Genomic DNA, 13,201 nt, shown 5'->3' with positions numbered 1-13,201 from the left:
GTAGGGCTTCATGGGTTTTTCTGAGTTCTTTAAACTATCAGGATACTTTTATATTGCAGCTACACGTGGCCTGTGCTAATGGATACAAGAATGTTGCATCTCTGATGCTGGATCATGGGGCTGATCTCAATGCAGTGGATAATCAGTACTGGACACCCCTACATTTAGCTGCAAAGTATGGACAGGTAAAGCACAATTTTTTCACCTGCTTCTCTTTTCTTTGTGGTAGTTCTTCTGTAGCAACAGCAAGTACTTTCAAGTCAAGGAGACTATACTAGTTTTAAAAGCTTACACATTTCTGCAGGTAGCATCTCAAATGACAGAGATCATTTGAGAATAAACATTGTATACCTCTCAGCCCAATACCAAAATATATCTACTGTCAACAGCAGTTTTTCTCCAGCAAAAAACAAATTTGCACTGAAATTTGAAGGGGTGCTCAAATGACCGCTTCTGTCTGTTATTTTCTTATCTTCTGATGTCAAACTCTTATTCTTATCTAACTTTTTTGCTGTGTATAGCTCTGAATGATTGTTTAGGATCCATTTAACACAGCAGTTGCATTCAAAGTTTTCCAGTCATTGAGTTGTGAAAGGGTGCCCTGGGTTTAGGATTTGGAGGCTGTGCCTGAACATGACTTGTGACACCTGCCACCTTTTCACTATTCCTTCATCCTCATTCTCCCAGGACATGCTCAGTGCACCTATGCATAGACCACTTCAGGAGAGCTCCCCACAGCTCCCACTGATCCACCTCATGGCTCATAAATCACCACTTACCCACAGCTACCTTCCAAAAACCTCTGGTGCATCCTAGCTCAGCCTCCCATCTTCCTGCCCTTTATCCTGTCAGGTCTCTGCTGCAGCTCCTGGAAAACTTACCCCTTCCTATCCTTGTCTTCCACCAGGAGGGACTGGGTCTCCCCTTCCATGGACACAAGACTGAGCTTTCCCGGGCTTCCACTGAATACAAGCTGCTTTCTTCTGTTCAGATTCCTGCTGATGGCAGGGATATCCTTCCTGACACTGTGGATTTAGGTGTACTGAGCTAGTCAGAAAACACAATGAATTGTAGCTGTCAAGCCATTCCCCTGTTTCTTTGGTACTTTGCCATCTTTTCATGCCAGTTTCTATCACCCATGCCTTTAAACATAACTCAGAATGGCAAAAAGTTCTTGATCCTAAGGAAGACACTGTGTGGTTTTCTTTTTTTTTTAGTTTCTAGTAAATATAAACAAAAATCCTCATGGACTTCTGCTGGGGTATGAACTCCATAGTTAGATAATCTAAATTCTGTTTCTGATCTCAGTTGAGACAATGTTATTCATTTAGCTGAATCTCTAGCCCATGACTGAGAAGAATTAGCGTATTTGTTCATGTCTGTTTCTGGTACCTCAGTTGTTTTTTGATATTCATGTGAGTAAAACTATGAATTAAAAGATGAAGGTGCTGAGATATGAGGAGTGAGATGCAGTTGATTTTACTACACCCTTAGTGATCTGAATGGAGCCAAGATTGCTTTTTCAATGGGATTCTCTTGATCTGAATGGAGCCAAGATTGCTTTTTCAGTGGGATTCTCTTTTTTTAGGTTTTTTTTTTTTTTTAAGTCTTTCACTGCAGCTGATCTATATGTTAAGATTTAAGGAGTAGATTGCCAAAAATGTCTAATTAAAAGTAAAAAAGACATGCATTTGAATAGACAGACGTAATTCAAGTACTTATGCATATGTATTGTAGTTCACCTGACAGACTGTCTTCTTCAAAAACAACTATGTATACAATATATTTTTAGGTTTGCAAAACCATTTAAGGATACAATTCAGTATTTAGGTTATACACTGACTCATGTTCCGTTGCTTATTAAAATGACATACCTGTGTTTTCTTATTGCATGTGTTCTCATTTTCATTGAATAAATGGCTTCCAACCTCTTTTTGGACTTCAGAAAATGAATAATACACTTTATAGCAGTAAGATAGTAAAAATGTAAAAAAAAAAATAGTAAAATAAATCTTCTGGAGACTAGTTGGTTCTGTTGGGATGCGGATTTCTGCTATTGGGTTACCCTATATCTGCTCTTTTACAGAGTATGAAAGCTCAGCATATTTTCATAATAGATTAAGTCATTGGTGTACGTATGTATGGCCTGAAGTGTACCCTCAGCAATTTCTGTAAGGTTAAATTTACAGAGAAAATTTTTCTGCAAAAATATACTGAACCAAAGTTTTGTTAGCAAGTGAGGCATCAGTGACATTCTGCGTGTAGTTTTATTTTTCTCATCCCATCTCATCATGTGCTGTTTTGTAGTTCTATTGTTCCCATTGATCCCTCTGGATCAGGCAGGAACCTACTCGCTCTACCCCTGTTCAAACTTCAGAAGGGCAAGAAAACTCTTACTCAGAAGTAACATGATTGCGGTGATGTAGTCATGAGCTTGAGCTACTATTTCCAATGTTTCAGGATGGCTGGCAAGTTTAGGCTTTGTACTGCATTGATGTAGTTGCACAATGGCAGTAAGTCTCTTCTAGTGTGAAGCCTAAACACTGGTTTTATTAAAGAAGGAGTTGAAGGGATTGACTTGAAAGCACTGAGGAAGAACTTCTCTTTGTTTATAGATGTGTTAATACATACATGTTTGCTACACTAACCCTGGATGACATGAAATACCCTTTTTGTCATGAAGTCAGACATTTTTCTTTTTGAAACAGCCCTGTACATGTACAGTGTGTAATTGAAAGTGACTAACAGAAAAATGTCTTTCCCTTTGAAGTATTCTAAGAACTCACATTGCTGATTTTTGTGAGATGATCTTTTTTGCTGACTTTTGTCTTGAACTATGTCTCCCTTTATGTTTCGGATGATGATGTCTGTGATTCTTACTATTCCAGGAGCTTTTGATGAGAAAGCAGGTACCAGTTGTGCTAGTCACTGTACAAGCACTATGGGTACACCTGGAGGAAGACAAATGAAGTAACATTGCACTCTTCCTCACTAAAATTAACAATATACAGAGCAAATATCCTCCCTTTGTAGTGTTAATGAATAATACAATTTGGAGATACCTTATTATCGTTATAGATAATTTGCCATCTTTATTTAGGAGATAAATATGGCTTTTATATGTATTCTGTTTGTAAGAAACAAGTAAATATTTTAAATACTTTTGTAAGAGGGATTTATTGGTATCAGGAGAAATATTTTGTCCAGTAACTAAGCCGTCACAGTGCTGTTAAAATTTCCTGTCTTATGATGATATTTTTGAAACGTCTTTTAGCCTTAGTATGAATTCATGTGCATATCATACTTAGAATTCCATTTTGAGTAATTAGTTATAGAAAAATACAAGCATTGTTACTATTTTTGGAAAAAAGTAGTATGGCAGAGTGGGAATAATCTTAGTCAAGACATGATTTGGATAATCTGTTTTAAATTTAAATATATTTATGAGAAGATAGTTCTTTTTTAGCCAAAACAATTAATGTTTCCTGATAAATTCTGAACTCCATCCCTTATGGTTTCACCCTCTTGGAACACATATTTGTGGCAGGGTTTTTTTAAAAGTCTTACTTTAAAACTTATTATAGTGTTAATTCTGTATGTTCTAGTAGAAGACTTTTAAAAAGTCTATTTGTTTTTGATTTGATGTTCTTTTCAATTCTTGAGAGGTTTTTTTTTTTTTCATTCAGGAATGTATCTGAACAGAAAAATAGGCTTTTCTTGTCTCACAGCTTGTCTAATAAACAATGATCCTTTAATGACTGGTCACAGGAGTTTTAAAAAACCTGTTCTAAACCACTGATGTTCAGTAGTTCACTAGCACTTCTGCTGCAAGACCTGCAGCCAAACCATATCCAATATATAATTAATATGATATTCCATGAGTCATAAGGACTGATGGTTTTTTCTGTTTATAAAATATCTACAAAAATTGTAATAATTCAGATATATTTTTCATCTGGATAATCTGCCTTAATAAAATGCAATTGGATTAGTTATACAAATTACGTGTTTAGTTTTTAAAGTCTTTTATGTTGTAGACCCTACATATATGCAGTCAAAATCTGGCTTGCAGAGATAGCTCGATAATGGCAAAACCAGTTTTATTTAGGATAGGATTCTTAAGTATAGAGTCAAACCTTTGTGTTGTCTTACGCAGAGAATCACCTCCAGAGTGTAAATCAGACAAATCTAGGAGGTGCATTTAAAGTAGATAGGATGAATCATTACTTAGAGGTCTTACCCTCCCTGATGATAGAGGTCATGGGCAACTAGCATATGTTAGAAGTCTAACGAACATTTTACAATTTTACAGGAGGAATCCAGACTGAAGTGCAGGGCAAAGGGCCAAAGGATGTGTCATCTGTCCTCTTGATGTGCTGGATCTCCCCAGTCATCATGAAAGGGGCATGGAGTTGATGCCTTGTTTACTCTTAGGCAGCGTAATGCTTCACAGAATGATTCCTACAGAGGAAGTAGAGTTAAATACTATATTATTTGACTATATATTATGTATATGTAAATACTATATATATTTAACTATGTTTTTAACTATAGTTAAATAGCTATCTTATCAAAAGCAAAACATAGCAGTAAGTTGTTGCATTGTTTCCAAACAGGGAATAACTAAGAGTTTTAAGAGCCAGTATATGTTATCTGATTTAAAAAAATAGACATAATCTATACCTGTCTTTACATATATTTATTTTTTTAAAAAAACAGTCTCACAGGTAAATTTACCATCTTAAAATTTGCTATAATGGTATTAGTCCAAATATTGAAAAAGAGCACAGATAAATTATAAATGAGTTGTCGTATTAGCACCAGTGTGTAGATCCAGAGTAGAACATCTTTCTTGCATAGGAGTACAGGGTACTACTAGCGAGCTTGAGAGTTATGTACAGATACTACTGAGTGCAGAATGAGGCAACTGAGGCTACTTCCTAAAGGTGACTCTCTCTGTAATATGAAGCTCTGCTTTGCAGGAACAGGTTAGGTTACCAATGAGTGCAACAGACTATTAAATGAAATACTATCAGCTGCAAACATTAAAATATAATGGTATTAGCACTAAAAAATAGGCATATTCTTAAGGAAGATTATTCTGATTTTCTAGGACTATTGTCATTTTCACCCCTGTAACTACTAGGGCTAAAAGCAAGTTTCTATTTTTAATGCACATTGACATTCTGCCATTATACCAAGAATGGATATTGTTGAGTTTTTAAGGTCAGAGTAGCTTACCTTAATAATTTTACCTTAATAAAATGATGGCATATAATAACCTCTTCAACACACATCCAAATCTGCATCAGTGACACACAAAAAAACTCTTCAGATTATGAAGGCAGCAAAAACAAGCCTCAAGAAATTAGAATACGCCAAGGTCGCCTATGTAAATTTAACAGGGCCTTTTGGACATATACATTATTAATACTGCTATTGATGGCAGTTTGAATTCCCTTGTCTCATTCACGTACAGCATGGGGAGTGCTGGTGCACGTGTCTGCTGCCTGTGCACACCAGAGTGGGGGACACATTGTCACTTCGGTGCCACGCCGCCGACGCTGGCACCGATACCAACTGCGGAAGGGCAACTTGCATTTCTCAGGCTGGGCCCCTAATTTGAATTTAGCACAGCAATCACTTTGTGAACAGCTAGTAATCTGGCACGGGTAGTGCTGTCCCCATTGGACATCTTCCAGGCTGCTGTGATCAGGAGAGCCACACGCTCGCCCTCCCCGTGGTGGGAATAGACTGCAGCTCTGACGTTTGCCTTGGGTACTTTGGCACAGTTCCCAGGCACAAGATGTTTCTTTGTTGTTTATCACAGAAATGTCACCTTTCAAACCAGCTATCGTAGGCATGCAGGTCAGAGCTGGCTCCCCGATAGCTTAAACACTACCTCTCCCAAAATTTCATCCTTGGGGACGCTGCCTATTTCTAAACTGTTAAATTGCTAAATAAAAGAAGGGTAGGGATTAAGCCAGGCAACAGTCTGGCTCAGATTCACATTGTTTAAAGCTAGTTTCCTTTATAGGAGATTAGTCTTGTTTGTAGAGAGCTGTTTGGAGTGGTCCAAAGTAGAGTCAGCAACAGACCTAACAGTTAAGCAGTGTGGATTATAAGGGATACTTAAGCTTGCTTCATTGTACTCTCTTACTTAGCAAGACAGATTTAGGGTCTGGCTTTGAAGTTTAACAGTTTCATGATGTCAAAAAAAAGGATGAGGGAATCATTGAACTGCTGACTGTACTTCTCCAGGAGTAACTCCTGCATTAGTAAGAATTTCTTCCCATCAATAAATTGGAAATATCTCAAATAAATAGTAGTCATTTATTTATATTTATATTATATATTTATATTTATATAAATAAATAGTATTTATTTATATGAGCTCAGATGCTTACCTCATGTTTCTTTGCATGTTCTATACATCCCATGTCATTTTCAAAATTGATGTGTGAAATTGCCATTCTGTAAGTATATTCTCCCTTAACATATGTTTGGTTGGCTTGTCTGCCTGGACTGAATCATACCCCTCTGTCTAGTTAGTTCATCAAAACACAGCATTTCTTTCTGATCACAGAAGGGACTCTGTGCTTCTTCTTGCTGAAGTCTGAGAGAACACACCTTCTTACTATGTGATCTAATTTGCTCATCGTTACCAAAACACATTAGTCATTTGACTCAACTATGAATAGAGTTTCATTTTCTTTTCTTTAAGTGCATGTTGACCTCAAAATAGAAAAAGATCCACATCCATCATTAGAATATGCTTCAGTGTAGATGGGATATCTGAACCGTTGTAGGAAGTGATATTTAATCTCATTCAAGTTTGGCCACTGGTTTAGCAGTTCCTTTGAATGCAGTTGCTGGACTTCTGTGTATTCCACAAGTATTTTAAATGAGAAGAGCCTAAAGAAGGGGGTGTTTGTTCAGAATTTCAAAAAAGAATATAGTCACTCAGGGAATGTATATTTTCCCTGTCAAGCAGTTGGAATCTTTTGTTTATGGTCAGAAAATCCTCTAGAGAATGTTTTATCCAGATACATCTCACCCTCTTTTCTTTAGTCTTTTTGTTCATCTTCGGCATGTGTGACTGTACTCAGGTAGAAGAGCACCAATTCCCTACAGATCAAATTGCACTCATTTTCCTCAAGCAGAAAGACCACTTTGGGATTTCTGCCTGTGATATCTTTCTTTCACTCTCAATATACTCAGATGGTTTTTATAAATGATTCAAATGCTAATTGTGGGTACAGAACACTAAGGCAAGAAAAGCTAGATTCACACAATACCAAATGATAAGAAAATAGATTTACAAGTTTGAGCTTCATATACAGACTAGGGACTACCTCAATTTACAAAATTACTGTAAACTTCTCACTGTTTACTTGTATGTTTCTAAAGCTGAGATGTGCACAGAATACAGGATATCAGTGATCAATATAAATTTCATTTTTCTTGAAATACCAGTTATAGTAACTTCTCTCATACACGAGAGACATTTATGAAAAATAAGCCTAATAAGACTGTTCAGGTACAAACTTTGAGAAGTGCCAGATTTATGATCCTCTTTGTAGTATTAATATAGAACCTGTAGGAACATAACTTATAAGCATCTTAAATCACAAGATCACATAATATTTTTCCATGATTTATTTTATTTTTTTCTCTGATTTCCTGGTGGACTGAAAAACAGAAATGTGGGTTATCAGTCTCGAAAGACTGCTGAAGTCTTTATTTCAGCTGTAGAAAAACTTTTAAGTAACCTTTGTCACTTGCTTAGATAGCTGAAAAGAGTATTAGGTTGTCCTTCTTTACTTGAACTATTTCAGAGGTATACTCTTAGGCCATATAGGTTAAACATGCTGACTACAGAAAGGGAGTGGTGACGCTTGGGGAACCTGGGTTCCATTCCAAGCTCTGTGTGTGAACAGACACACTCTTTACAGTTCATTCCTCCCACACGTAACCTTATTTGTCCCAGTGCCTCCTGTCTGTTCCATTCTTATTTTCTTTTTTCTGTTCTATTGCTTTATTGTCCAATTGATTTCCCTGGCTTCATGTCCTTTCCATATGCATTTTATCCCAATCCTGATTTCTTTGCACAGCCATTTTCTGCCTCTCCTACTCTCCCTGGTTCTCATCAAGGCTTTCTCTTCTCTCTGCTTTGGCTTCATGCCAGCCTTCCTGCCCTTCTGTTATCCTTAGTCCTTTTCCCACTTGCTCACAGTCCTCATCTTCCTTGTCCAATTTCAGTGTTTTTCCTCACCATATCACTTTCTTCTTTAATTTTCTTTTTCTGCTTTCTCTGTCTCTGCCTACATCCTGGCTACTTGCCACATCTCTCTTCTTCCCTTTCACTTCATTTATTTCATACTGTTAGTCCCAAAGTCCAGTGTTTTATCCATGCTCTGTTCTATTTTTTCCCCTCCACTCCTTCTACCCTGCTGCTAGTCTCATTCCTGCAACCTACTTTTTCTAATCTGTTCCACTTTGCTGACCACAGGTGGTTATGGTCCCCTTTTTTCTGCAGTCAAATAGAAAAATAACTTCCTCATCTATATTGTATTAAGAAGGGAGATCTGTAATGAGTTTCAGGCATCATTTCCTGTGTCTAGTGCAGTACTATGGATCAGGTTTGCAATTGCAGAGAAAATGCTATTCAGCTTCTGAATGATACTGCTCTTATTTCGGGATTTACGAATAAGACCAGATTTAAGGGAGACTTCATCTTGGGGAACAAATAAGATGAGCTTCAAAATTCAATTCACAGTAACTCTAATAGTTTAATAATTACCTTACTCCTAAATGTTGGGAGTCTCTGTCTTGGGATTTGCTTTTGTTTGTTTCACTCCCCAGTAGCTTAAGTGAATACAGGTCCCTAACCTGTACTTTGCTTCTTAATGTCCTTGATGCTTAGTGAAGTGCTGATTATCACCCCATTCCATTAGTGAAATATGTGTCCCCAGTGTTATTCTAAGCAGTTTTTAAATTGATGACTTGACTTATTTATTTCATCTGCTGAATATGTGGCTAGCATGAGGTTACAGCAGTTCTATGACAGAATCTTAGTAATGATAATAGCAATAATAAAGATTGAAACTTCTTCCCTGATTTATATGTTCTTATTGCTAATCTTTTAAACATCCAAATGAATGTTTAAATGGAGTCACTGCTACTGATTAGACTAACATTAGGCCTACAGTGGATCATACTAGCAAAGATGGGCTCTTTGATTTATCCATTATAATCTAAAAACTGACTTGTTTTGGTGGTGGTATGATTTTTTCAAAGGTGTGAAACTTAGCTAAGCTTTGACAGTTTTCCAAACAGACATAGGAGTATTCTTAGGCCACGGAATTCATCCTCTGCCTAAGACAAAGTCTTCAAATCATACAAGCATTGATGCTTACAATGATCAAGCAGTATATTTTCCTAAACTCTGCTCCCAGAAGTGCTTCATTTTTGATTGATTTATTTTTCTGCCTAATTTAAAAAAAAATTAAAAATCATAAGCACTCACAGGCAACAATCCTAACAAACTGCCTAACAAAAATCACACAGCGAGGTAAACTTGCAATTTTCCAACCCAGTGAAGTCATGTTTACCGTTATGAGCAATTGAAAACTGGGTCTTATAAGTGGAGATGTAGGCCATCTTACTCAGTGGTGAAGACTGCTGATGATAACAGTGTAACCACTGGTATTTCATGTGTTCTGCCTAGGGTTTTGGTGTGTTTAGTGAATAAACACCTTAGATATTAAAATAATACTCGGGAATTTCACTGTGTTTTATGCAATGGTGTGAGACTGATGGTCCAAAATAATACTGATTTTGATACAACGTTGTTGATCCACTAGTTTCCTATTATATGGCTTTGTGTCACTGTGGATGAGCGCATGCTAAGGACCATATCCAGTGAAAATGGAGTGGGAACCTGAAAAATGACAGCAGGTGGAAGAAAATTGCAGGAAGAGTATGGGGAGGCCTTAGTTAAAGAGAACTGAGGAATGAATGTCAAGACGGAAAAAAAAAAATAGCACTGCCCACAGAAAGGGATAAGAGCACCAATAAAAGGGTAGAAGAAAACAAGTGGGGAAGATGCATGTAATGAGTTGGAAGTCTCAGATATAGGGAACAGAGAAAAAAGGGCCTGAGGATTAAGAAATGATGGGGGTGTATTAATAAAAGATGGATTGTCACCCAGGTCAGTAGGACAGTAGGAAATGTGCGGCTTTGAAAAGAGAGGAGTGGAGAAATTTTGGTTTTTGACAGGGAAGAAAAGTGAAGGACTGAAGGAATTTACTGCTGGGGGTATGTGCAAATTGGATGATGCATATTCATTGCTGTGCAAAGTAGCACATCAGGATATTTGCATAAAACCTCCAGCTTTCTGAATTTGCAACTTAAGCAGATATCTCTCCAATGGTAAAGAAAAGAGAATAAATGATCTGAGGTAGTGGCACTGGGACTTGAATAATAACTCAAGAGTTCAAAGCTCAACCACAGCCAGCAGTTTATCCTTTGCAGTTGCTGGCACAGATCTAGTGTCCAGTGCATTGCTTCAGAGGCAAATATCTGACCATACAGGAGAGGAAGACACTTTCCAGGAGCACTTATTCTGCTCCCAGCTAATTCACTAGCAGTGAAACTAACGTGGCTTGAAAGCAGTTTTGGAGCTGCCTGTTCAGCCTCAAATGCATAGGGAGATTTTTGAGGAATCTCTATCACTCTTTCATACCCCATATTTACTACTCTGTCACTGCAGTTACTTATCCCTGGCAACAGGCCTCACAGTCTGTCAGCTGGCCAACACTGGTGCTCCTAAGCCTGGGGTTTATGAAACTGAGCGTTGGGCTTTCTTAGCTAACATTTAATGTGTGGTAAAACTGGGCTTATTTTTTGGCAGGGTGAAATTGTATTTGAAGGCATCATAGTGGGCCTATTGCAGTACATTTATTTATGCTGCCTTTTTTTTCGCCTTCGAGCTTTTTATTTTCAGTGTTACACTCCATGTTACATTAGGTTTAAAGAGCTGTTCAACTCCAGTTCTCCCGTGTCCAGTCAGTGTTTTGTCTGTTCATCTGGGCATGTTTTTCTAGCTCCTTAGATCATTAATGTTGCTCCAATTAATGCAAATTGCGCTTCATTTCTTTTTAATATTTAATCTCAGGACTAACTCAGTTTCACTGTAGGGAGGCTGCTTTTTTTTCTACTCGCTATTTTTGAAAAAAAAACCCCATAGCTCTTTCAGTATAACTGTGGTGGTCTGCCTGCACATCTGATCATGCATTCTATCTTGATTGATTCTGATGGAGAAAAAGTGGTCTTTTTTTCTAAAAGCCATAGGTGACCTTTTCCACATTACACAAAATCGCAGAACGTTTTGAGGTTTGAAGGGATCTCTGGAGGCCACCTAGTCCAGCTCCCCTGGTCAAGAAGGCCCACCCTGAGCAGGCTGCCCAGGACCACATCCAAATGGCTTTTGAGTGTCTCCAAGGATGGAGACTCCAAAACCTCACTGGGTAACCTGTGCCAGTGTCGGGTCACCCTCACAGTATAAAAGTGTTTCCTGATATTCAGGCAGAACATCCTGTGTTTCAGTTTGTGCCCATTGCCTCTGGTCCTGTTACTGGGCACCACTGAAAAGAGTCTAGTTCTGTCCTCTTGGCACCTTCCCTTCAGGTATTTACACACATGGATGAGATTCCCCTGAGCCTTCTTTTCTCCAGGTTGAAGAGTCCCAGCCCCCTGAGCCTTTCCTCATATGTGAGGCGCTACAGCCCTTCATCATCTTAGTGGCCTTTTGCTGGACTCTCTCCAGTGTATCCATGTCTCTTTTGTACTGAAGAGGCCAGAACTGTGCATGGTTCCCCAGTTGTGGCCTCACCAAAAGTATCTCAGGATACTTTTGACCTTCTTTGTGGCCAAATCACATCGCTTGTTCATGTTCAACTTGGTGTATACCAGAACCCCCAGGTCCTATTTTACAAAACTCCTTTCCATCCAGGCAGCCCCCAGCATGTACTGGTTCCTGGAGTTGTTCCTCCCCAGGTGCAGAACTTTGACTTCTTATTGGACTTCATGAGGCTCCTGTCAGCCCATTTCTCTAGCCTGTTAAGGTCTCTTTGTATGGCAACACAACCCTCTGGCATATCAACCACTTCTCCCAGCTTGGTGTCAGCTGCAAACTTGCTGAGGGTGTACTCTGCCCCATTGTCCAGATCATTAATGAAGGTGCTGAATAGGACTGGATCCGATACTGATCCCTGCGCTACACTGCTAGTTACTGACCTCCACCTAGACTTCTTGCCACTGATCGCTATCCTCTGGTCCCAGCCACTGAGCTATTTTTCAATCCACCTGTGTGGTGGAATGGCAGCTCCTTACCTGATTTTCTGTTTGGCAAGCATCACATCGGAATGGAGGTTTACAATGTAATTTTGCAGCTATTTTTAAGAATTCCATAACTTTTAAATCCATGTTGACTACTTCTGATAGCTTTTTTTTCCTCCATATGCTTTGAGATGACACCCAGGATGAGCCGTTCAATCACCTTTCCAGGGATGGAGGTGAGGCTGTAATTTCCCAGGTCCTCCTTCTTGCCCTTTTTGAAGACTGGGATGACATTGGTTTTTCTCCAGTCCTTGGGCACCTCACCTCTTCTCCAGGACCTCTCAAAGATGATGGAGAGTGGCCCTGCAATGACATTTGTAGCTCTACATTGAAATATCTTTGGATAGTAGTAATTTGCTGTAATTATTCTACAAATATTTCTACTATTAGGCACAGTTCTGATGATCTGGCAATTAGATTTTAAAATACTCCTTCTAAAACATAACTGAATGAGGTTAAAACTGACATAAGTTGATTTGCGTATCCAAAAACAAGTAATTGAAATTAGCAGTGACCTGAATACCTTAGTCTTGGTGATGTGCATCAAGGATTTCCATCAGGAGTTATTTCTTTGGCAGCAGGAAGCACTGGTATTGCAGCATGGAAGGGACTTCTTGTGGCATAAATCCAGAACTTTGGTAACCCAAAAAGCTGTCTTTTGTTACTGAACCGAAAAATGCATTTAAAATTCCCCTCTCCCCTCAGCTTTGGTAGAACTACTACCACTTTTCAGAATATCTGTTAACAAGATTATGCAACTACTGGTGATTTAGTAAGCTCAACAACTAAGTATGCTCCA

At 38.4% G+C, this 13,201-nt stretch overlaps 1 protein-coding gene across 1 annotated transcript in view; it reads left to right on the top strand.

Moving 5' to 3' along the window:
- Positions 1-13,201, top strand: part of MYO16 (myosin XVI) — a 327,773-nt gene that overhangs the window by 101,055 nt on the left and 213,517 nt on the right. The window contains exon 7 of the mRNA XM_014944223.1: positions 60-185. Coding sequence (XP_014799709.1) covers positions 60-185 — 126 coding nt within the window. The remainder of the gene's footprint in view (positions 1-59; positions 186-13,201) is intronic.

This window comes from Calidris pugnax, unplaced genomic scaffold (assembly GCF_001431845.1).
Source record: "Calidris pugnax isolate Ruff unplaced genomic scaffold, ASM143184v1 scaffold69, whole genome shotgun sequence".
Classification (NCBI taxonomy): domain Eukaryota; kingdom Metazoa; phylum Chordata; class Aves; order Charadriiformes; family Scolopacidae; genus Calidris; species Calidris pugnax.
This window is presented reverse-complemented; position numbering and strand designations above follow the sequence as displayed.